Here is a 26,802-nt window from a genome sequence, read left to right on the forward strand (position 1 = left end):
GAAATCGACAGTAACACATTCATAGTAGGGGACTTTAACACCCCACTTTCACCAATGGACAGATCATCCAAAATAAAAATAAATAAGGCAACACAAGCTTTAAATGATACATTAAATAAGATGGAAAAAATGGATATTTATAGGATATCCCATCCAAAAACAATAGAATACACATTTTTCTCAAGTGCTTATGGAACATTCTGCAGGATAGATCATATCTTGGGTCACAAATCTAGCCTTGGAAAATTTAAGAAATTGAAATCGTATCAAGAACTTTTTCGACCGCAAGGCTATGAGACTAGATATCAATTACAGGAAAAGATCTGTAAAAAATACAAACACATGGAGGCTAAACAATACACTACTTAATAACAAAGTGATCACTGAAGAAATCGAAGAGGAAATCAAAAAATACCTAGAAACAAATGACAATGGAGACACGATGACACAAAACGTATGGGATGCAGCAAAAGCAGTTTTAAGAGGGAAGTTCATAGCAATACAATCCTACCTTAAGAAACAGGATACATCTCAAATAAACAACCTAACTTTGCCCCTAAATAATTAGAGAAAGAAGAGCAAAAAACCCCCAAAGTTAGCAGAAGGAAAGAAATCATAAAGATCAGATCAGAAATAAATGAAAAAGAAATGAAGGAAACGATAGCAAAGATCAATAAAACTAAAAGCTGGTTCTTTGAGAAGATAAACAAAATCGATAAACCATTAGCCAGACTCATCAAGGAATAAAGGGAGAATACTCAAATCAATAGAATTAGAAATGAAAAAGGAGAAGTAACAACTGACAGTGCAGAAATACAAAAGATCAAGAGAGATTACTACAAGCAACTCTATGCCAATAAAATGGACAACTTGGAAGAAATGGACAAATTCTTAGAAATGCACAACCTGCCAAGACTGAATCAGGAAGAAATAGAAGATATGAACAGACCAATCACAAGCACTGAAATTGAAACTGTGATGAAAAATCTTCCAACAAACAAAAGCCCAGGACCAGATGGCTTCACTGGTGAATTCTATCAAACATTTAGAGAAGAGCTAACACCTATCCTTCTCAAACTCTTCCAAAATATAGCAGAGGGAGGAACACTCCCAAACTCATTCTATGAGGCCACCATCACCTTGATACCAAAACCAGACAAGGATGTCACAAAGAAAACTCCAGGCCAATATTACTGATGAACATAGATGCAAAAATCCTCAAAAAAAAATACTAGCAAACAGAATCCAAGAGCACATTAAAAGGATCATACACCATGATCAAGTGGGGTTTATTCCAGGAATGCAAGGATTCTTCAATATATGCAAATAAATCAACGTGATACACCATATGAATAAATTGAAGGAGAAAACCCATATGATCATCTCAATAGATGCAGAAAAAGCTTCTGACAAAATTCAACACCATTATTGATAAAAAATTCTCCAGAAAGTGGGCATAGGAGAACCTATCTCAACATAAAAAGGCCACATATGACAAACCCACAGCAAACATCATTCTCAATGGTGAAAAACTGAAAGCCTTTCCTCTAAGATCAGGAACAAGACAAGGATGCCCACTCTCACCGCTTTTATTCAACATAATTTTGGAAGTCCTAGCCCCGGCAATCAGAAAAGAAAAGGAAATAAAAGGCATCTAAGTTGGAAAAGAAGAAGTAAAACTGTCACTGTTTGCAGATAACATGATACTATACATAGAATATCCTAAAGATGCTACTAGAAGTCTACTGGAGTTCAGCAATGAATTTGGTAAAGTTGCAGGATACAAAATTAGTACACAGAAGTCTCTTGAATTCCTATACACTAACAGTGAAAGATCAGAAAGAGAGATTAAGGAAACACTCCCATTTACCATTGCATCAAAAAGAATAAAATACCTAGGAATAAACCTACCTAAAGAGGCAAAAGAGCTGTACTCAGAAAACACTGATGGAAGTAATCAAAGATGTCACAAAGAGATGGAGAGATGTACCATGTTCTTGGATTGGAAGAATCAATATTGTGAAAATGACTATACTACTCAAAGCATTCTACAGATTCAGTGCAATCCCTATCAAATTACCAATGGCATTTCCCACAGAATTAGAACAAAAAATTTTTACACTTTGTATGGAAAAACAAAGACTCTAAATAACAAAAGCTATCTTGAGAAAGAAGAATGTAGCTGGAGAAATCAGGCTCCCTGACTTCAGATTTTACTACAAAACTACAGTAATCAAAACAGTATGATACTGGAATAAACACAGAATTATAGATCAATGGAACAGGATAGAAACTCCAGAGATAAACCCATACACCTATGGTCACCTAATCTATGACAAAGGAGGCAAGAATATACAAAGGAGAAAAGACAGGCTCTTCAGTAAGTTGTGCTGGGAAAACAGGACAACTACATGTAAAAAAATGAAATTAGAACACTCCCTAGCACCACACACAAAAATAAACTCAAAATGGATTAAAGACCTAAATGTATGACCAGATACTATAAAACTTGTAGAGGAAATGTAGGCAGAACACTATCTGACATAAATCACAGCAACTTCTTTTTCAATACACCACCTAGAGTAATGGAAATAAAAACAAAAATAAATAAATGGGACTTAATTAAACTTAAAAGCTTTTGCACAGCAAAGGAAACCATAAACAAAACAAAAAGACAACCCTCAGAATGGCAGAATATATTTGCATATGAAGCAACGGACAAGGGATTAATCTCCAAAATATATAAACAGCACATGCATCTCAATATCAAGAAAACAAACAACCTGATCACAAAATAGGAGGAAGACCTAAATAGATATTTCTCCAAAGAAGACATACAGTGGCCAACAGACACATGAAAAGCTGCTCAACATCACTAATTATTAGAGAAATGCAAATCAAAACTGCAATGAGGTATCACCTCACACTGGTCAGAACGGCCATCATCAAAAAATCTAGAAACAATAAATGCTGGAGAGGGTGTGGAGAAAAGGGAACCCTCCTCACTGTTGGTGGGAATGTAAACTGATACAGCCACTATGAAGAACAGTATGGAGTTTCCTTAAAAAACTAAAAATAGAGCTACTATATGATCCAGCAATCCCTCTCCCAGGCATATATCTGCAGAAAACCATAATTCTAAAGGATACATGCATCCTGTTGTTCATTGCAGCACTATTTACTATAGCCAGGACATGGAAGCAACCTAAATGTTCATCAGCAGATGAATGGATAAAGAAGATGTGGCACATATATACAATGGAATATTACTCAGCCATAGAAAAGAACAAAATAGTGCCATTTGCAGAGAACTGGATGGACCAGATGATAGACTGGCATACAGAGTGAAGTAAGTCAGAAAGAGAAAAACAAATATTGCATAATATCACTTATATGTGGAATCTAGAAAAATGGTAGAGATGAACTTATTTGCAAAGCAGAAATAGAGTCACAGATGTAGAGAACAAACTTATGGTTACCAAGCAGGGGAGTGGGGTGGATGAATTGGGAGATTAGGGCTGACATATATACACTACTATGTATAAATTAGATAACAAATGAGAACCTAGTATATAGCACAGGGAACTCTACTCAGTGCTCTGTGGTGACCTAAATGGGAAGGAAATCGAAAAAAGAGTGGATATATTTATACGTATAACTGATTCTCTTTGCTGTACAGCAAGAAACTAACACAACAGTGTAAAGAAACTATACTCCAATAAAAATTAATTTTTAAAAATAAAAACTTTAAAAAGTGGCACAAGCCAATATAGATGGTGTTAATCTAAAGCCCAGGGGAATGGGATGATTCCTGCACTTGTTGCCAAGGGACTGAAACCACAAGGGCAAGAACCCAGATTTAGAGAGGCAGATTGAACAAGATTTTTGGCAGTTGTTACTAGCCAGTTAGATCACTCAAAAAGGTATAATCAAGCCAGCCATTGAGGGTTTCAAGCAAACTATTGCCCCCTTGGGAAACAGATATCTGTAATCGTTCAGTTCTTAAGACAGACTTCCAAGCCCTTATCACAGATAGTGAGTTCCCAAAGTAATAGAGTGTCCAGCTGAGGAAGTCTCCCAACCATCTTCTCAGGTATGATGACAAAGCCAATGAACCAGGGAAATCCAGTAGGAAGGCTCTGGAGCATCCAGACAGGCTGACTAAACAACCCACTGTATGGCCAGAGAAGGGATCCGAAAGACCAATAGAATGCATTATTGCCGTCTATCAGGCTGGAGGATGCTGCTTCCTCCTCTGTAATCCATTTTTAAATGTGGTTCAGCCTTGCCCCTCTTCCTTCCTTACCAACTTCCCCTCTCAGTATGAGGCCACCATATTATTTCTAGCCTTAGGTAAGTCTTCTATTCCTCTATCAGCTTAACAATCACTCAACTATACTGTAATCATAACAGAAACATACAGAAAATGAAAAGCCCCTAGGGGCCATGTCTCCATTCTCCAGTTTCTCACAATTCTCCAGCTATTTGAAGGGCCTGGCAAAAGACCATACCCAACTATATAAAAGGGCTGCTGTTTAGGGTAAGTGTAACCACAGAGATAAACATAAAACAAAAAAAAGATCTTATGTAACATTTATTTTTTATCCCAACTTAATTTTGGCTTTATTCCTCACCTCCCATTCCCATTCTTTTCTTAGAAATCCAAATGTTTTTTTTAACAAATTGTTTAAAATCATGATTACCTAGAGTCATAACAAAATTTTCTTCTCTCCAAAAGGGGGAAAAACACAGCTTTTATTCTTGTGCTGCATTTCCAAATGCATGTAGCATTAACTGCATGTTAATATATTCTTTATAAGCTATTTAAAATAAAACCTTCATCCTTTGAGGTTACTGACATTTTTCTAGTTCACTGACACATCTCCTATAATACATTATTCATTTTCATGAGTGAAGTGGGAACTGTAATAAAAAATAGGATTTTAATCCCTGAGGTTGCCATTGCAACACAAGATCGAAAGAATAGACCTTTAACAATAAGCATTGATCGTGCTATCTGGATCAAAATCACCTCCATAGCATGGAGTCATTTAGAAAGTTGCATTTACTGGGTTAAGTTAACCCTGCTCTTCCTAGCCCTCATGCTGTAATAATATTTCCTTTTGTAAAGAAATAACACATAGCAATGAAGTCTGCAGAAACTTCTGAGATCCTCAGAAATCAAGAGAAACCACAAGTTCCATTTCTCTAATCTCCATCCACATTGCTGGAGAAGGGTTTTCAGCACCATTCCAAGACCTGGAAAAGTTAATGAACCAACTTGGTTTTTCTACTTCTCCATAAATTTAGTCAAAAGGGAGAAATCAGTCCTCCTGGCTAGAAAATGGGAATGTCCTGCTTATCTCTGCCACCATAACATTAGCAGAGCTGCGTTCAACTCTTTGTGCCCGCCCTCCTTGTGGAACCCTTTCTCTACCAGGCGGCTAACAGTGGGGTGTGGATTCCTGCTCTTGCCCCTAGTAGTAGCGGTTCAGGCTCCTGGTGCCAGGAACCTCGGGCTGGCCATTCATCCAAATCTCCCTGATGATGCGTTCCCGCTCCTCTAGCCGCTGGGCACGCTCTAGCTCCTCGGCTGAGGTGAAGACGTTCTTGTTCAAAGTCCTCTCGAAGCGACGATGTCTCCTGACTGAGATGTCGGATGCTGCATAGGAGCTGCCATCCTCGCTGTCGCTGCTGTTGCTGCTGCTTTCTTGGTCCTGCAGGAACTTCTTCTGGGGATGCTGCCGGCAGTCTGTGTGGCAAGAGATCCTCATCACCAAGGCAGCTACGGTGAGGACCAGCCCGATGCACACACCAGAGACAAAGTACAGAGCTGCTCGCTCAGGATTTTCTGGAAGAGGAGGAGGAAGAGAACATTTGAGAGATGACCACTATATATGCAGAGAGCAAATATGACTCCAGCACAGGATGCACGCCTCTCACCAGACCTCAAAGCTTTGATGGTTACAAATATTGCCTTTCCATGTGACAAATTGCATAATGTTTTCAAAATATAATTTTCAACAAATGGTGAATGTGGGTAAAGAGTGTATGGAATTCTCTTACTATTCCTGTAACTTAACTTCAAAATTATTTCAAAATGAAAAGTTAAAAAAAAGAAAAAATATTATTTAGCATTTACTAGAAACAAGTAACTGTGCCATTTACTTATACCAGAAAAATCTTTGCTCCTGAATTTGCTCCTGCAACCCCTTGAATTACCTTTTAATCATAGTTGTAGGTAACTTCTGAGATGACACCCCACCTCTTGGTATTCATATTCTTATGCAAGCCCTTCCCTCCAAGGGCTGGACATAGTGGGCTGGACCTAGTGACTTACTTCTAACCCAAGACTGACTTCCAACTTACTCATGCTCTCTCTCTAACTTACTCACTTGCTTGCTCTGATGCAGTCAGTTCCCATGCTATGATCTGTACTACAGAGAGGACTGCATAGCGAGGAACTAAGGGTGGCTTCCAACAGCCTTCAAAGCTTGGAAGTGTATGAATATGTTTTGTGTATTTTAAATTTTATTTTGCTTAGCTGTATTTTTAAGTATTCTATTCTCATTGACATTACTTTTGTAATAAATAACATTATTTTACTGGAATTTAAAATTTTGAAGTGAATCATCCCCTGGTGGAGCATTGAGGTGGCCACAACCCTGGTCACGCAGCAGCCTTGTGGGACACCTTGAACCAGAGAACCCAGCTATGCCAATCCCAGATTCCTGACTTACAGACACAGAGAGATAATTAATATGTGTTGTTTTGAGGTACAGATGGTCCCTGAATTGCAATGGCTAGACTTATGATTTTTTAACTTTACAGTGGAGTGAAAGCAATATGCACTCAAGTAGAATTTGTACTTCTAATTTTAAATGTTGATCTTTCCCTATGCTATCAACATGCAGTACAATACTCTCTCCTGATGCTGGGCAGCAGCAGTGAGCTGTACTCCCAGTCAGCCATATGATCACTTACAGCCATTCTGAACATAGACAACCATTCAATTTTTCACTTTCAGTACAGTAGTCAATAAATTACATGAGATATTAAACACTTTATTAAAAAATAAACTTTGTGTTAGATGATTTTGCCCAACTGCAGATTAATGTAAGTGTTCTGAGCACATTTGAGGTAGGTTAGGCTAAGCTATGATGTTCCACAGGTTAGGTGTATTAAATGCATTTTTGTCAATATCAAAAGAAAAAACCCAATCAAACAATGGGTAGAAGACCTAAATGAGACACTTCTCCAAAGAAGACCTTCAGATGGCCAAGAGGCACATGAAAAGATGCTCAACATCACTAATTATTAGAGATATAATTACATTGAGATATCACCTCACACCAGTCAGAATGGCCATCATCAAAATGTCTACAAACAATAAATGCTGGAAAGGGTGTATAGAAAATGGAACTCTCCTACACTGTTGGTGGGAATGTAAATTGGTACAGCTACTATGGAGAACAGTATGGAAGTTCCTTAAAAAAAATAAAAATAGAGCTACCAATGAACCAGCAATCCCACTCCTGGGCATATATCTGTAGAAAACCATGGTTCGAAATGATACATTCACCCCAATGTTCATTGCAGTGCTGCTTATAATAGCCAAGACTTGGAAGCAACCTACATGTCCATTGACAGATGAATGTATATATATATATATATATATATATATATATACACACACACACACACACACACACACACACACACTGGAATATTACCCAATCATTACAAAAAATGAAATAATGCCATTTGCAGCAATATGGATGGACCTGGAGATTATCATACTAAGTAAAGTAAGTCAGACAGAGAAAAGACAAATATCATATGATATTGCTTATATGTAGAAGCAAAAAAATACGATACAAATGAGCTTATTTACAAAACAGAAACAGACTCACAGACTTAGAAAAAAACTTATGGTTACTAATGGGGAAAGGTGGAGGGGAGGGATAAATTGGAAGTGTGGGAATGACATATACAGATCTGTAATTTGCTGTGCAGCAATAGATAACTTATACAACCACAGATTGAAAGACAGTGTGGGCATTTTTGCATACCCTCATCAGGTTAATTTGTGGGGGAGTAATTTAAGCCCTTTCTTGGTGAGAGAAGAAAATAATCATTCTGCTGATGAGTAATATACTTAGTGGGCCCAGTGATGATCCCTGTACGATGTGTTCAACAGAATGGGAGGCTCTGAATGAAGAGCTCTCACCTTCTACATGTGAGAGCACTGGGACAGGCCTGGCCTTGAGTCAAAGGGCATGGTCAATCAGACCAGACCCAAGATTGACATCAGCAAATTGGATCCATAATCTATATTCACCTGTAGGTATGAATCATAATGTATATATTGTTTTGTGGTTTTTTAAAGAATATAAGTGGAATCATATATGATTTATATTTGCTTTTTAAATTTAAGAATATTTCTTAGAGAGGTTTCAACATATGTCAATAGTATTCTTTTTGACTGCTGCATATTTTTCTGTAGTATAGACATCAAAGTTTAACCTTTTCCTTGTTGATAGCATATAAATTGTTTCCTATTTTTCACTATTACAATCAATGCTAAAGTCAGTATCTTTTTGTCCTTGTATATATCTCTCTATGCATTGCAGAATTATTTCTACAGGTTAGTTAATCTAGAAACAGAACAGCTGTATCAAAGGGCTTAGGCATTTTCAGGTTTTATACATTTCAAATTGTACCCAAAAAAGGTTCTATCAGTCTGAACACAGAATACTGAACACATGTGTTTATGATCCCTCCTTCTCTCTGAAACCTCCACTGAAATGACAGTGATGTGGTAAAATATATACAAAGTATAGGTACAAAGAAAAGAATAGAGAAGAAAATAGAAAACACGCATCGTCCAATGTTTACTGCAAGGGAAGAAATGTATGCATCTGATTGAATACCAAAAGGGACGATGTGAAATAAAAACTGTTTAAAGAAGAAAAAAGAAAACACGAAGAGTCAACATAAGAGTAGTCAACAAACCATGAAACATAGTAAAAAGGGACTGACATTAACATCATGTTAGTGTAAGACATCCTTCCTCTTTGTACAACTAATGAGGTATCTATCCATAAATCACAGTGCCTCCGTGGGAATTGTGTGATCTAATATCATATGCCAAGGGACCAGGGAGAAGTCTTGCTTACCTGTTCATCTGGTAATAGACAGACAAACCCTGGTTTGGGCTGCAGAATCAGCAGAGCGAGCAAACCTGCCTCAACAACTCCCAGCCACGATTGGGGAAAACCTGGAGAGTGCTGACTTGGGCCGATACCCACAGATGAGAGAGAATTTGTAAAATTCCAGCGCCCTGGAGGTGATTAGAGCACACCACTGGAGGGAAAACACACACACACACACACACACACACACACGAGTTTGAATGCAGCAGAGAGGGAAAGAGGAACTTTTTCAGCTTTGCCCCTCTCCACAAGTTGACACAACAACAGACTGAACTATCCCGTGGTCACCTGTGCACAGGTGAAAAGGAGAGTACAGTGTGAGTGCCCGGCTACCCCAGCTCTGCTGGATGCTGCAAGAGAAATCCATTTTTCTCCAGCAACACTAGGAGTACTGGAAACAGGACCTCTATGACTGGGGGAAGGGAGAAGATCAGAAAAGGCTAATAAGAACATCAAAAGGCGTTAAAGGGGCATGATTCCTGCTGTCTGTGCTCAGGGCTTCAGCAGGAAGTCCACTCAAGAGCCCCTGGGAGAACCTCAGCCAAGGATATCCCCACCAGCTGGTGGTTACCCCCAATGCCCCAAGTACTAAACCCACACCTCCCCTCACTCTGTGGTGTCCTCTTGTTTGCACTCAGATTGGCACCAGAAGTGAGCAGGGTGAATGGAGTGCTATTAGAAAAATAGACCAGGATCTGTGGGCAAGAGAGAAAACACAAACTTGAGCTGTAGTGCTACCTTCTGGAAAAAACAAGAGAGATTTCTAGCAGCCAGCCAGGTGAGTTGTAAGAACCACAGAAGACATAAAAGCTTAAGAATTCTGCCACAGGAGGGAGCAAGAAGTACAGAGCAGGTGTATAAATACAAGGTCAGAGAGAACCCCAGATAGAACAGGATCAACAAGCAGTATACCCTATCTAGTAAAGATTTGAGGAGGTGTCTGAACTACAAGAAAGAGGAAGAATCAAGAAAACACATCATCACCAAAAGATAATAATCCTTCAATAACTGAACTCAAAAGCAAAAAATCTTATAATCTACCTGATAAAGAATTCAAAATAGCTGTTTTGAGGAAACAGTGAGCGACAAGAAACACAGAAGACAATTCAATAAAATCAGGAAAAAAATACATGTACAAAGTGAGAAATTTAGCAAAAAGTTAAAAACCATAAAAAGGAACCAAACAGAAATTGTGGAGCTGAATAATTTGATGATTAAAATGAAAAATGAAACAGAGAGAATCTGCAGCAGGGTAGATCAAATGGAAGACAAAATAAGCAACCAGGAAGACAGTAATTTTGAAATAACCCAATCAGAGGTGAACAGAGAAAAAAGAATGAAAAAGAGGAAAGAAAGTGTACATGATCTATGGGATTCAATCAAACATACAAATATATAGCATAACTGGAGTTCCAGAGGAGAAGAGAGGGGCAGAAAGTTTATTTAAAGAAACGCTAGCTGAGAACTTCACAAACCTAGGGAGAGTCTTAGACATCCAAGTTAATGAAACTAATAGATCATCCTACTATTTCAATGCAAAAGACCACCAAGAACATTATAATGAAATTGTCAAAAATCAAGGAAAAAGAGAGAATCCTTAAAAAGCCAGAGGAAGAAAGATAATAAACTTACAAAGGAATCCTCATTAGGCTATCAGAGGATTTATCAGCAGAAATGCTACAGGCCAGGAGAGAGTGGAATAACCTATTCAAATTGTTGAAAACAAAATTGCCAGCCAAAGAATACTTTACCTGGCAAAATTATCCTTCAGATATGAAGGAGAAAATATGATAATTAGTGACATGAAAACACATTACAGTATACAACGCACTGGTAAAGGTAAATATACAATAAATATACAGTTTCAGATTTAGAAAACTCTAATTCTGTACTATGGTGCTGTGTTAACCACTTAACTGCAGTATAAAAGTTAAAGGAAAAGGGTACTAAAATAACTAAAACCACTATAGTCTGTTAAAAAATACACAATATAAAAACAGGTAAATTGTGACATCAAAAATGTAAAGGGGTTAGTAAAATGGTGGAGGCTTTGTGATCGAAAAACTTTCATCTTTCACCAATTTGTATGCTGTTAGCTGTGGGCTTGTCATATATTACCTTTATTATACTGCAATATATTCGTTTTATACCCAAGTTGTTGAGGGTTTATCATTAAAGAAAGTTGTATTTTGTCAAATGCTTTTTCTGCATCTATTGGGATGATGAAGGAAACAGGAGATGACATCACCATCTTAAAGAGATAGCTGCATTCCCATGTTTATGGCAGCATTATTCACAATAACCAAATTATGGAAACAACCTAAGTATCTATCAACAGATGAATGGATAAAGAAAATGTGATATATATTACAGCATTATTCAGTCATAAAAAAAGAAGGAGACCCTGCCATTTATAACATGGATGGACCTCAAGGGCATTATGCTAAAATGAAATAAGTCAGACAAAGGCAAATAATATATGATATCAGTAACATGTGGAATCTAAAAATGTTGAACTCATAAAAACAGAGTAGAACACTGGTTACCAGGGGCTGTGGGGTGGAGGAACTGGGAATATGTTGTTTAAAGGTACACGTTAGCAACTTGTAGATAAATAAGTCCTGGAGACCTAATGCACAGCATAGTCATTATAGACAACAATATTGTATTATAGACTTCAAAGTTGCTTAGACACTAGATCTTAATTGTTCTCACCAGAAAAAAAGAAGATAGTAATTATATGACGTGAAAGAGGTGTTAGCTAATGCTACAATGGTGATCATACTGCAATACAGAAATGTATCAAAGCAACATGTTCTCACCTTAAATCTATACAATGTTCTATGTCAAATTATATCTCATTTAAAGAAAGAAAGGAAGGGAGGGAGGGAGAGAGAGAGAAGGGAGGGAGAAAGAGAAGGGAAGGGAGAAAGAAAGAAAGAAAAGAAATAAAGAAAGAAATGAAGGAAGGAAGGAAGGAAGGAAGGAGGGAGGGAGGGAAGAAAAGAAAGAAAGGGAGAGAGAAGGAGGCTGAAACTGAACTCTGTCCAGATAATCAGCAAACACTGAGAGGACTGAGTGAGCTCTTTGCCTTGAGGAGCTTAACAGCCCAGCAGGGAAGATAGCCTTATCCGTTGCGGTACCAAAGGGAAGTACAACTATAGAAACATGAATAAGGATTTTTGGAAATGCAAAGGTGAGTGGAAAAGCTAAGTACAAATATGGGAATCTGAAAAGGCTTTCTAGAAAAGATGTACAAATCCATGCTTTTACCAGGGTGGAAAACCATCAGGCAGACCTGTATTTGAAGCCTCATCTCAGACTCTTCTTTTAAACAACGATAACACTACCAACTCTGCTGAATTGTGGTAAAGATATTACAAATGAGAAGCATAAAGGGATTATCCCAGATCCTGGCAATAACTGATAACTTATTCTCACTCTATTTGTTTTTCCCCCTCTTTCCCCTTCCTGCCTTCCTCCCTCCCTCTCTCCCTTCCTTCCTTCCTACCCTCCTTTCTCTCTCTCTCTCTCTCCTCCTTCCCTTCCCTCCCTCCCTCTCTCTCATTCCTCTACCCATCTATCTGTTTTCCTACCTCTTTCCTTCTCTCCCTTATTCCCTTCCTTTCTTTTCTCATCCAATCCTCCCTTCCCTGTGAATTAATGTCTCTCTTTCACAACCTGCCCTCACCCCACCTATAACATAGGTTAACTTGAAGATGGTTACTGAACTGAATGTTGGAAACCACTATTCTCCCTCTAGCGTAACTAACAGGGTTTTCTCATACATCTTATAAGCAGTAAATTTGTGAAACTCTTTAAATGCCAATTTGGTAATACTTATCATAAATAATAATTATTATACATTTGATACAGCAATTCTACTTTTGGTAATTTATTCTACAAATGCACTTGAACACGTATGTATGTCACGGTTATTTATTGCAGGTTTCTTGTCCTGTTTGAAAAGATTTGAACCATTCCCACTGGCCATGACTGGTTAAACTATGATTCATCTGTACAATGGAACAGTGTGTAGTTGTCTAAAAGAATGAGGAAGCTCTCTATACACTGATATTAAATACAATATTTTCAAAATACATTTTTCAGTGAAAAAAGTGAAGTACAAAACAGTATATAGGATATGCTACTTGTGTATAACAGTGGGGAAGGTGAGACTGTATGCTCATATTTTCTTATATCTGCACAAAGAACTCTGGAAAGATGCAGAGAAGCCTGGTATGGATCAAATTTGGGGACTAGAAGAGACAGCTCTGGAGTAAGACCTCTTACTAGATGTCATTTTGTATTGTTTGATCACTGAGCAATATTCATTCACTAACTTGTTGAGCATCTAACAGGTGCCAGGCACTATTCTAGATGCTGAGGATGTGGCAGTAAATAAATGAAACACAAACCTCTGTGCTCTTGGGAGTTTACATTCTAGTAAGCTAGTAAGGAGATGGATAATAAAAAAGATAAATAAATAAAATAGGTGGTATGTTAGGTGGTGATAAGGAGAAAACAGAAAAAATAGGAAGGAAGATATGATATGTTAAATGTGTGCTGGAGGCAAGGAGGTAGACAAAGTGACCAAAAGGGATCTCACTGAGAAGGTGATTTTTAAAGAAAAATCTAAAAAGAATGGAAGAGTGAGGTGGAGAATGTATTATCACTTCAAAACATTAAATTAAAAAGAGAAATCATTCAGCTTAATCTTTCTAACAACCTTCCTAGAAGTTATTAATGAGGTTATTATGATTAATGAGATTATCCTCATTTTAAATTGTTATATTATGATACCAAGGGGTTGCTTTCAAGTAGTTAGAACAAGAAGTGTTTACTGCTCCAATCCAAGTGCTGAGATAGAGGAAACCAAACACGTGTAGGGAGAACACATGGATGTTTCTTAGGTGGATGGGCACCTAAGCCAGAGTAGGGAATAAGGGCAGAGGATGACTGAGAGAGTTCTAAAGACTGGGAAGGAGTTAGCCAGTCCAAGACTGAATGGAAGAATTCCTGGGTAAGGAAATAACTCTGCAGAAGAGATGAGAAAAGGCTAGGCAGGTGGTTTAGAATAATTGAAGTGAGGCATCGGTCAGGGAGGATTATAATTAAATAAGAGCATGGAGAAGTCAAGGTTAGACAATAAAAGCCCTGGTAAACCACATAAAAAACTGCAGATTGGAGTACCTCAAACCATCCCTAAGTCCCTTCCCTCTTGCTTGTCTCTATTCTAGCATGTTTTCTAAACCTTGGCACGACCTACATTTGAAAAGTTAATTCTTTGTCATAGGGGTTGTCCTGTGCATCATAGTATGTTTCTCCACCCACTAGATGATACTAGCAGCAACCCTCACCTGTTGTTATAGCCAAAAATGTGTCCAGACATTGGCAGAAATCCCCCTACTGTGCAAAATTACCCTGGATTATGAACCACTGGTCTGGAAGTTGAAAAGGCTAGTATTCTCATTTTTCCAGCCTCTCTTACAGCTAGAAATGGCCATATGACACAGGTCTAGCCAATGAAACATGAGATGAGGTCGACTGGAACCTCCTTCCTTTTTCATCCGTCTTTCAATCTTGAATCAAAAGGCAGGAGCAACAGCAGCCATTTTGCAGCCATGAGATGACAAGTATAAAAAAAAGGCCATGAGAATCACAGAGAATCTGACCCCTACATTTTTGAGCTAATGCTAGCAACCACCTACCTCCAGACTTCTTGTTATGTGGGTAAGATAACTCCTATGTGTTTAGGCCACCAAATTGAAGGTTTCTACTATTTGCAGCTGAAAACAACTCTATCTGTTAAACCATAAAAAAGTGTTTGGATTTTATCCTTGATATAACGAAGATCCACAAAGAGATTCTAATAAGTAAAAAGAATTGCATCATCACACCTACATTTTAGAAACATCATTTCACTACAAAACACGTATTGGAGGTTAGTAGACCATAGAAAATGCCATTATGGCAAAGCAGGCAAAAACATGAATGAGCTTAAACCAACTCAGTTACAGTGGGAATAAAGTAGAAGTGAGGCATTTCAGGGACATTGAAAGGTGAAATGGACCAACTGTAAGTGATTGGATATGGGCAGTGAAGAAGATGCATCAAAGGCTAAAAATCATATTTCTAGTATAGGTGATGCCCTAGATGGTACACAAAATAAGGAGTATATTTAATTTGCAAACAATGCTACTGATAAGGGATTAATTTCCAAAATATACAAACAGCTCATACAGCTTAATATCAAAAAAACAAAAACCCAATAAAAAAATGGGCAGAAGACCTAAATAGACATTTCTCCAGAGAAGACATACAGATGGCCAACAAACACATGAAAAGATACTCCACATCACTAATTATTAGAGAAGTGCAAATCAAAACTCTAATGAGGTATTACCTCACACCAGTCAGAATGGCCATCATTAAAAAGTCTATAAATAATAAATGAGGGAGAGAGTTTGGAGAAAAAAGAACCCCCCTACACTGTTGATGAGAATGTTAGTTGGTACAGCCACTATGGAGAACATTATGGAGGTTCCTTAAAAAACTAAAAATAGTTACCATGTGATCCTGCAATCCCACTCTTGGGCATATATCTGGAGAAAACTCTAATCAAAAAGGTATATGCACCCCAATATTCATAGCAGCACTATTTACAATAGCCAAGACATGAAGCAACCTAAATGTCCACTGACAGATGAATGGATAAAGATGTGGTATATATATATATATATATATATATATATATATATATATATATATATATATATATACACAATGGGATATTACTCAGCCATAAAAAAAGAATGAAATGATGTTATTTTCGGCAACATGGATGGACCTAGAAATCATCATACTAGTGAAGCAAATCAGAAAGAGAAAGACAAATATCATATGATACCACTTATATGTGGAATCTAAAAAAATGATACAAATGAACTTATTTACAAAACAGAAATACACTCACAGACATAGAAAACAAACTTATTACCAAAGGGGAAAGGTGGGGAGGGATAAATGAGAAGTCTGGGATTAACATATACACACTACTATATATAAAATAGGTAAACAACAAGGTCCTACTGTATAGCACAGGGAACTATACTCAATATCTTGTGATAACCTATAATGGAAAAGAATCTGAAAAAGAATATATATATATATATATATATATATATATATATTCTTTTTATATATATAAAATATATATATTCTTTTACATGTGAAAAAAATATATTTAAATTTATATTTTTTATATATTATATATATTATACATATTATATATATATATATATCTGAATCACTTTGCTGTATACTTGAAACTAACAGAAAATTGTAAATGAACTATAGTTCAATTTTTAAAAAAGAAGCATATTTAAAGGGGACAATATTCCATTCCAGGCCAGGTTCAATTTGAAACACTTATGGCACATCTAAGTGATAACGTTCAGGTCATTTAGATACTCAGCTAGAGAAGTCAGAAAAGAGTAAGGCAGTGGTAATTTTATATATATATATATATATATATATATATATATATATATATATATATATATACACACATATATATATATTTCAAAATTTTAAATTTCAATAAAATAACATTACTTATTACAAAGCTAATATCAATGAAGTATAGAACACTTATAAATACATCTAAGCAAAAGAGAATTAAAAATACACAGACACATACTCATAAAATCCCAGCATCCAGATATAGTTTGTAGTAAAATGTGGTTATATATACATGTGAATATACACATATAATGGGATTATACTGTATATGCTGTGTGGTAACAGGCTTTGTTTACTTAACAGCACATCATAAACATCTTTCTACTTAAATTAATATTCACCTACATTTTTTTTACTATTATAAACAGTTCTGAGATAAACTGTCTTCACAGTAAAATTTTGACCCATATCCCTAATTATTTCATTAGGATAAATTCCTAGTTGTGGAATTGCTGGCTAAATGCTATATGTAGTTTTAAGGCTTTTGACATTTGTTCCCAAATCATTTTCTAGAGAGGCTGTAGCAATTTATAATCCCATCAGCAATATATGCAAGTACTCATCTCCCTACACTTCCTCCAAAATTGAAATTATAAATGTAATCACACAAATATTTGAGAATTGTATAAAATTAAAATGTTAACCTCACTGTTGGCTTCATTTTGCATTTGTTTAATTACTAGACATTGAGCTGCTTATGTTTTACCAGTAATCTGTATTTTTTCTTTGGCAAACTGCTGATTCTTATCCTTTGTCCACTTTTCTTTTGGGACACTTATCCTTTGTTGATCTGTAAGAGCTCTTTATATATTAACTTTAACCCTTCTTCATTAACGCTGCCTTTTCTTCTTAGTTTGCATTTGCCAACTACGGGTACATTTTGATAAACAGATATTTTAAATTATACCTTGGTCAAGGCTTAAAATGGGTATTGTGAAGAATGGGAGCAAGATGTATCCAAAAGCAAATAGAAAAAATGACGCAGTATTACAAAGCCTCAGCTAAGGCCAAATTCCATGAATTTCTTAATGGTTTCAATCTGCAAAGTTGTAATAGTGTTTGGTTACTTGAGTGCAGAGGGAGAAAGGGGAGAAAGAAGGGTTTACTTAAGAGTTGGGATTTTGCCTGTTGGTTTAATCAGAAACTAGACAAGGGAATAAGGGAGTTATGTGTATTAGCAAGTGTGTTCCTGAAATGATGGACCACATGGATGAGGCAACTGATAAACTGGGAGAAAATAGGAGCAGTTAGGGGCTGTTATCTTCACCTTCATATTTTAAAGTTTTAAATTCATTTCCTTTATAGCCAGGCAGTGTTCTGAATCACACTCAGAATGAATTTTTAGCCACCAAGTCTATTTACTTGATCTAATGAATTTTATTTTAGACACTCCACTTTCCATTTCCTTTCCTTCTCTTTTTATCTCAGCCCGTATTTACTTAAAAGAAGCATTATCTTCCTGCATCCTATGCAATATTTAATTCCAGAATATGGAGCGGTAAGAAAAAAGGTTGAAGGGGAGAGAAAAACAGGGCCATGTACCCTTTCACCTTAACAAGATCATAAGACACATGGTAAACACCAGGGCATTCAATGATCACAACTCAGGGTCATCCTGGCCAAAATGGAAAGCTGCCAGGTATTTCTTGTGCTGAGTAGAGTTCCAAAGTCCAGAAGCCTGTTTGCTCTCACCCAAGATATTTTCTTACAACAGCTTATTTGCAAGTGTCATCTGAGGCCTGGAAACTCCAGACCCTCCCTGCCACACCCCACTTCGTTTTGGGGTGTCCTCACTATAGAGTTGAGGAGATCATCAATTTAATTGCTTGTGAAAACATGATACCAGAGTTTCAAACATCTCTTTTCTAGCTCCAGTGTCCTTTCTCTTCAGAACAGCCTAGAAGAAAGAGCAGAACTGAGATTCCTCCGATGTGTGGGTGCCCAGGTAAGGAGGCCCCAGGCACTGAACTTCCTTTGGGAGGTGAGGAGCTGACTGATGACCTGAGCCTTTGCTGATCTGAAAAGGGAGAACCCTGGACTTGAGGCATGTGAAGACTACATGCTGCATCTTGCCAACCACAAAGGAGCCAGCCAGGCTCCTGAGAAGTCCTCCTTTCTAAAATCAGGTTGCACGTCATCCAAGATGCTCTCTCAACAAAAAGCCATGAACTTCCTTATCCTCAACCCTAGCTCAGATTTGCCATTGTAAATAGAAGTGTCAGGTTTTGCACCTGAACTCTGAGGTCACCACATATCAACCCTGACCAGAGAACTAGAAAGTAAAACCAGTCCCCCAGGGGAAATCTAATCAGAACCTCAGTCCCTTCCTTTTATACAACAGAGACATAAGGCCAAATAAAATAAAGAAAAGCAAACTACCAAAACCTTAAAAACTCACTCAAGCAGCAGAAAATCAATTTGGTCATTCAAACTATTCAGCATTTTCATGTATTTTTTTAAGTTTCAGGTTTATTGGGTACATTTTCATGTATTTTTAAATGACTCCTTTTATATGAACAGCACCCTGTTCTCAAGAAATGATCTTGAGGAGAAAGTCAGCCATCTTTCTAAAAGAAACAACTGTGAACCAAGGAGGGAGCAAATATCAGACTCACATACTTTCTGTCTCCATGTCTCCCAGAAGGTTATCAAACTTCTCACACAACCCCCCAAACACAGACTACACATAAACACACACACACACACACACACACACACACACACTGGGTGGAGTTGAGAACCACTGCATAGAAATAATCAGGCTGAGGTTACTCCATTCTGGCCTTACATATCAGAGTTAAATGCTTAATGACAGAAGCCAACAGTAGCCCCAGGCTACTTGATTCACTCGAGCCCAAAAGGAAACCAAACATTTTTCAGAAAGATAAAGCTCTTAGAACCCCCCATTTGCCAAATTAGAGAAAGCTTAAGTTTCAAACCAGAAAATTTTTCATCTCAAAACTCAGTACCACAGAGCCCCTCTGTTATGAGGGGCATTTCTCTCCTGAGTATAAGACCACCCAGGAGATAGCTCTACCCAGCCCCAGGCCTCAGACGTGGCCCAGCTGAGACTGAACAACTACCTGAGACAAAGGAATAGGCCTCTAGGATATTGCTGAGCAGAGCCATGTCCACGAACTCGGGGATCACCAGCTGCGTGTTGTGGCAGATGGGCAGCCTCGAAGTGACATTCAGAAAAGGCCTTCTGGAGATGCTTCAGCGGGATCAAGGTGGCTGCCCTCCCTCTCTTCTCTTCTGTTTGGGAACACAAAGTGAGTGATGAGAACACATTCTGATTTCCTGAGGCTGTGCTCCAGGTAGCCTGGGCTCAAGAACAAAAACCAGTCCAACCTTCCCAGCCAGGAGGCTGCAAAGATCTGAGATCTTGTACTCTGTGCTCTAACAGCTTCTTGGCTTTCAAAGCAGCAGCAACTCCTTAAATCTGTCTTTCCTGGCCTTTCTCCTTTCTCTTCCCCATCTCCTCCCAATTTCCCATTTTAACACTTCTCCTCACCTTTCCTTGATCCTTTTTATTTCAATCTTCCTGGTTGGCCTATGAGGTTCAGTCCATCATCACTTTATTCACTGCATTTTAAACCCAAGCCACAGCCTGCTTTTCACCCGGCTCTGTTTTCCCCTGTACTGATGGCACTTGTGTACTTTGATCAGTTTGCTTCATCCCACATATCACCAAATGTGCATTCTTGGCGATGGGTTAGAGCTGACTATTTCAGAACTCCCAAAGTGGTTCTGGTTCTAAAATGCCCCCAAGAACTTGGGAGCTCAAGGCTGCTACCTGCCCTTAGCTCCATGACTCCACCTGTGACTGTGATGGGCCAACCAAACACACATGCACTGCCACAAAAGGCCCATCAAAGGAACTGATCACCAGAGTTTAGAACAGGAACTTGGGATCTCAGTATTCAGTGGCCCAGCCTCTGGCTGGGGGAGCACATTCTTTCCCCAGCTGCTGCTGCTGTTTAGAACCAGCATTATCATTACCTATTCAGTGAAGCCCTGGCAGAGAGCTGAGGATTTCAAGTGGCAAACCTCTTAATGACTCCTATTCAGTGCCACTCTATCTGAACACAGGGAACTGAGTCACAGGGTATGGAAGGATGTCAGGTTAGGGAAGGCTAGGGAAGAAGAAGGTTCCAGTCCTTTCAGAAGAAACAGGTTCTCAGGTGGGTCACAGACATTGGTAACATGGATCACATTTAGAGGGCTTGGAGAGCTGCAATTCCATAGGTGGATGGAATGGGTCACAACAGATAAGGCAACTCTCACTTTGGTGAATTCCAGTGGGCTCAGGGAAGACAAGAGCAAGAAAAGACAGACCAACCCATAGGTAGGACAGAAACGAACACAAGGTCCTTGGAGCAGCCAGAGGCCCAGAGAGTGGCAGATGAGGAGTGGGAGCCTGGGGGCCCTGAGAAAGGGCTAGCTATTGCTGAGGGACCCCTGTACCTCTGAGTCTTCAACAGCCATTTGAGTTCCTAAAAGGTGACAACTGATGATACAGGTGAAGACTTGGAACCACCACCCTGAGTTCAGAAACTGCTCTGCACGTCTGAGGACTTCAGAACCTAGGAAGAGAGTGAAGCCACTGGAATATTTCTGAGTATATAGTAGGACAAAACTGTTTCAGGTCCATTCCCTCCTTCCTATCCCCACTAATCCTACTATAGTGCAAGTCTCATCATTTTATTTATGTGAGTTTTCCAACAGTCTCCTATCTGATGCTTCTGCAAATACCTCTTCCTATTCAATCTAGCACCCACTTTTATCATCAGGGTTATCTTTATAAAGTACAAATCTGATCACTTCACTCCATAGTGCAACCCTTCATTAATGTTAAGAAGTTTAATCCCCATTAAACTTCTTAACACAAAACACATCCACTTTCACAATATCTGACCTCTATTTTGGCTCTTAATTCATCTCCTACCCAAGTCTACACTCTCACACATATACACAGAGATACAAGTATGCCTAATGTTTCAACAATACCAGATTACTTTCAGTTCCCCAAATACACTAAGCTCTTTTATGTTTTCATGCTTTTAGCTGTGCCCTTCCTTTTGCCTAAATGTCCCTCCTCCCTGGCTAACGTTTCCTGTAAGAGAGAATTCAAAAGTTCTACTGTAGTCTCAAAATCCCAAAGACTTCCTTTTTTCAGAAATAGAAAAATCCATACTAAAATTCATATGGAATAACAAGCAATCCAAATTACTAAAACAATCCTAATAAAAAAAAAACAAAGCTGGAAGTCTCACACTTCCTCATTTCAAAACGTATTACAAAGCTACAGTAATCAAAACAGTGTTGTACTTGCATAAAGACAGGCATATGGATAAATGGAATAAAATAGAGAGCCCATAAATAAAACCTTACATATGTGGTTCAATTACTTTCAACAAGAGACCATTCAATTTGGAAAGAATAGTCTTGTTGAGAAAACTGGATATCCACATGTAAGAGAATGAAGTTCAACCCTTATCTTACACCATATTAAAAAAATTAACTAAAAATGGATAAAAGACCTAAGCGGAAGAGCTAAAACTATAAAGCTCTTAGAAGAAAACATGGAGAAAGAGCTTCATGACACTGGATTTGGAAATGATTTCTTGGACTTGACACCAAAAGCACAGGCAACAAAATAAAAATAGATAAGTTGGACTACATCAAAACTTAAAACTTCTGTGCATCAAAGGATACAATCAACAGAGTGAGAAGCAACCCATGGAATGGGAGAAAATATTTGCAAATCATATATCTGATGAGGGATTAATATCTAGATTATAGAGAACTCCTACAACACAACAACAGCAAAAAACAAACAACTTGATTAAAAAATGGGCAAAGGATTTGAATAGACCTTTCTTCAAGGAAGATTCATGAATGGCCAATAAGCATATGAGAAGATGCTCAACGTCACTAATCATTAGGGAAACACAAATCAAAAACACAATGAGATACTACCCCACATCCATTAGGATGGCCACTATCAAAAACAAAACAAAACAAAACAGAAAATATCAAATGTTGGAGAGGATTGGGGAGGAACCCTTGTACTGTTGATGGGAAGGTAAAATTGTGGAGGACTATGGAAAACAGTGTGGCAGTTTCTCAAAAAATTAAAAATAGAATTACCATATGATTCAGCAATTCACCTCTGAGTCTACACTCAAAAGAATTGAAAGCAGGGACTTGAACAGATTTTGTACACAAATTATGATGAAGAACTATTATGGCAGCCTAAAGATAAATCAATCAAAGTGTCCCTCCACAGACAAATGGATAAACAAAATGTGGTATATGCATACAATGGAATATTATTCACAGCATTTATTTTTTTTAACATCTTTATTGGAGTATAATTGCTTTACAATGGTGTGTTCGTTTCTGCTTTATAACAAAGTGAATCAGTTATACATATACATATGTTCCCATATCTCTTCCCTCTTGTGTCTCCCTCCCTCCCACCCTCCCTATCCCACCCCTCTAGGTGGTCACAAAGCAACGAGCTGATCTCCCTGTGCTACGCGGCTGCTTCCCACTAGCTATCTATTTTACGTTTGGTAGTGTATATATTTCCATGCCACTCTCTCACTTTGTCACAGCTTACCCTTCCCCCTCCCCATATCTTCAAGTCTATGCTCTAGTAGGTCTGTGTCTTTATTCCCATCTTACCCCTAGTTTATTCCTGACCTTTTTTTTTTCTTAGATTCCATATATATGTGCTAGCATACAGTATTTGTCTTTCTCTTTCTGACTTACTTCACTCCATATGACAGACTCTAGGTCCATCCACCTCACTACAAATAACTCAGTTTCGTTTCTTTTTATGGCTGAGTAATATTCCATTGTATATATGTGCCACATCTTCTTTATCCATTCATCTGATGATGGACACTTAGGTTGCTTCCATCTCCTGGCTATTGTAAATAGAGCTGCAGTGAAGATTTTGGTACATGACTCTTTTTGAATTATGGTTTTCTCATGGTATATGCCCAGTAGTGGGATTGCTGGGTCATACGGTAGTTCTATTTGTAGTTTTTTAAGGAACCTCCATACTGTTCTCCATAGTGGCTATCAAGTTACATTCCCACCAGCAGTGCAAGAGTGTTCCCTTTTCTCCACACCCTCTCCAGCATTTATTGTTTCTAGATACTTTGATGATGGCCATTCTGACTGGTGTGAGGTGATATCTCATTGTAGTTTTGATTTGCATTTCTCTAATGATTAATGATGTTGAGCATTCTTTCATGTGTTTGTTGGCAATCTGTATATCTTCTTTGGAGAAATGTCTATTTAGGTCCTCTGCCCATTTTTGGATTGGGTTGTTTGTTTTTTGTTATTGAGCTTGCATGAGCTGCTTGTAAATTTTGGAGATGAATCCTTTGTCAGTTGCTTCATTTGCAAATATTTTCTCCCATTCTGAGGGTTGTCTTTTGGTCTTGTTTATGGTTTCCTTTGCTGTGCAAAAGTTTTGAAGTTTCATTAGGTCCCATTTGTTTATTTTTGTTTTTATTTCCATTTCTCTAGGAGGTGGGTCAAAAAGGATCTTGCTGTGATTTATGTCATAGAGTGTTCTGCCTATGTTTTCCTCTAAGAGTTTGATAGTGTCTGACCTTACATTTAGGTGTTTAATCCATTTTGAGCTTATCTTTGTGTATGGTGTTAGGGAGTGTTCTAATCTCTTACTTTTACATGTACCTGTGAAATTCTGACACATGCACAACATGATGAACCTTGAGGACATTATGCTAAGTGAAGTAAGCCAGTCACAAAAGAACAAATATGGCATGATTCCACTTATATAAAGTACCTAGAGTAGTCAAATTCATAGACAGAAGGCAGAATAGTGGTTGTCAGGGGTTGGGAGAAGGGAGAAATAGGAAATTATTATTTAATTGGTACAGAGTACAAAGTTTCAGTTTTGCAAGATGAAAAGTGTTCTGGACATGGATAATGATAATGGTTGCACAACAAAGTAAATGTACTTGATGCCACTGAGCTGTGCACTTAAAAATGGTTAAAATAGCAAATTTTATGTTATATGTATTTTACCACAATTTTTAAAATTAATAATAATAAATATGTTGATGAGGTACAACAATTAATTTTAAATGTTAAATTTTAAAGATTCTTTAGAGAATCCAGCAATCAAATACTGATTTTCAGTTAATAGGAATGGTAGCAGAATTATAGAGATATTAAAATTAAAGTCAAAATACTATATGATATCACTTATATGTGGAATCTAAAAAATACAACAAACTAGTGAATATAACAAAAAGAAGAAGACTTGTAGATATAGGGAACAAACTAGTGCATCAGTGGGGAGAGGAAGGGGGGGCAATATAGAGTAGGGGATTCAGAAGTTCAAACTATTATGTATAAAATAAGCTACAAGGATATATTGTACAATGCAGGGAATATAGCCGATATTTTATAATAATTAAAAATGGAGTATAACCTTTAAAAACTGTGGGGACTTCCCTAGTGGCAGTGTGGTTAAGAATCCGCCTGCCAATTCAGAGGACAATTCAGAGGACCAGTCCCTGGTCCAGGAAGATCCCACATGCCATGGAGCAACTAAGCCCATGAGCCACAACTACTGAGCCTGTGCTTGAGAGCCCGTGAGCCACAACTATTGAAGCCCGCGCGCCTAGAGAAATCAAGTAAAAAAAATAAAGAGGGCTTCCCTGGTGGCGTAGTGGTTGAGAGTCTGCCTGCCGATTCAGGGGACACGGGTTCCTGCCCCGGTCCAGGAAGATCCCACATGCCGCAGAGCGGCTGGGCCCGTGAGCCATGGCTGCTGAGCCTGCGCGTCCAGAGCCTGTGGTCCGCAACGGGAGAGGCCACAGCAGTGAGAGGCGTACCGCAAAAAAAAAAAAAGAAAGAAAGAAAAAAAAGAAAAGACTAACACCTCTTGGCCCTCCATTAAAAAAACAAACTGTGAATCACTGTATTGTACACCTGTAATTTATAGAATATTGTACATCAACTACACTATGATTTAAAAAATTGAAGTCAATAAAATTCTAATTTAAATCAAATTATGGATATTGCTTTATTTTAAGTAAAAGATGTTACTATCTCACTTATAAAAACATTGAATGTAAATAATTGTAATCTATCACATTTATAGATTAAGAGGAAAAACATCATGTCAATGGATGCAAAAATGGGTTTGTGTAAAAATTAATAAAAATTCATGTTTTATTTAAAAAGAAAGGTCTAATGCAGTAAAGGTCCAAATCCTCCAGACTCTTTTTTTGTCTATCAAAGTACTAGAATATTTTTCTAATATTGCACCTATGATATTGAAATTGGAATTATTGGTTTACTGAAGAGACTTCTTACAAGTCCTTATTACCCTGGTACCTAGCATGGTGCCTGATAAAAGGAGGTTCTCAGTAAATTCTGGCTGGCTGAAAAACAGAAAGAGCAATTAGGCATGAGCTTTGTATGCATGAGGAAGTCCCAGAGAGTATTTCTGAACAGGTCTTAGAGTGAGCCACTTTGAAGACTAAAAGGACACCAGGGTTGACTGGCTCTGAGTGGGGTGCCAAGCAGGGTACTTCCTCAGGACTATGAAAGGACCACATGCAAGAGGGAAGCTTAACCATGGCACAGAAATTCTTCCTGCAAGTCTCTCCATGCCCCAGGCACTAATGGAGACGGTTGCAGGAGCCAGAGGTAAAAGAAAGGGGGACAAAGAAGGCAGGCTGATGGTCAGGAAAGACAACTGCTGGTGGGCCACCCTATAGAGTGAACAGGAAAACCCCCTATGGTCCATGTAGCACAAGTCAACGTAAAGCTGGGGTCAGTACACATTTATAACTTTACTATGAAAGGGCTCTGAGGGCTATATGCTCTCTGTCTCAACTACTCAACTTTTGCCATCGTGGTGTCAAAACCACCACAAACAACCATAAACGAATGAGTGTGGCTGTGTTACAGTAAAACCTTATTTTCAAAAGTAGGTGGTGGACCCAGATTGGCCCATGGACCATACATAGTCTGCAGTCCTCTGGCCTAGATTCTTACTACT

General features: G+C 38.0%; 1 protein-coding gene across 11 annotated transcripts in view; it reads right to left on the bottom strand.

Moving 5' to 3' along the window:
* Nucleotides 1-4,587: 4,587 nt before the first annotated feature.
* The window catches only part of EVA1A (eva-1 homolog A, regulator of programmed cell death), a 63,535-nt gene continuing 41,320 nt past the window's right edge, over nt 4,588-26,802 (bottom strand). For 6 of the 11 annotated variants that reach the window (XM_081254339.1, XM_081254336.1, XM_081254335.1 and 3 more), the window contains 3 exons: nt 21,207-21,325; nt 19,823-19,994; nt 4,588-5,851 (listed from right to left, as the gene is read on the bottom strand). In XM_081254339.1, the coding sequence (XP_081110465.1) occupies nt 5,478-5,851; nt 19,823-19,868 (420 nt within the window). In that variant the 5' untranslated portion in view covers nt 19,869-19,994; nt 21,207-21,325 and the 3' untranslated portion in view covers nt 4,588-5,477. Of the gene's footprint in view, nt 5,852-19,822; nt 19,995-20,253; nt 20,346-21,206; nt 21,326-26,802 lie in introns of those variants that run through there. The other 5 variants (XM_081254330.1, XM_081254338.1, XM_081254332.1 and 2 more) reach the window with 2 other exon arrangements.

This window comes from Mesoplodon bidens (genome assembly GCF_964165515.1).
Source record: "Mesoplodon bidens genome assembly, chromosome: 14".
Classification (NCBI taxonomy): domain Eukaryota; kingdom Metazoa; phylum Chordata; class Mammalia; order Artiodactyla; family Ziphiidae; genus Mesoplodon; species Mesoplodon bidens.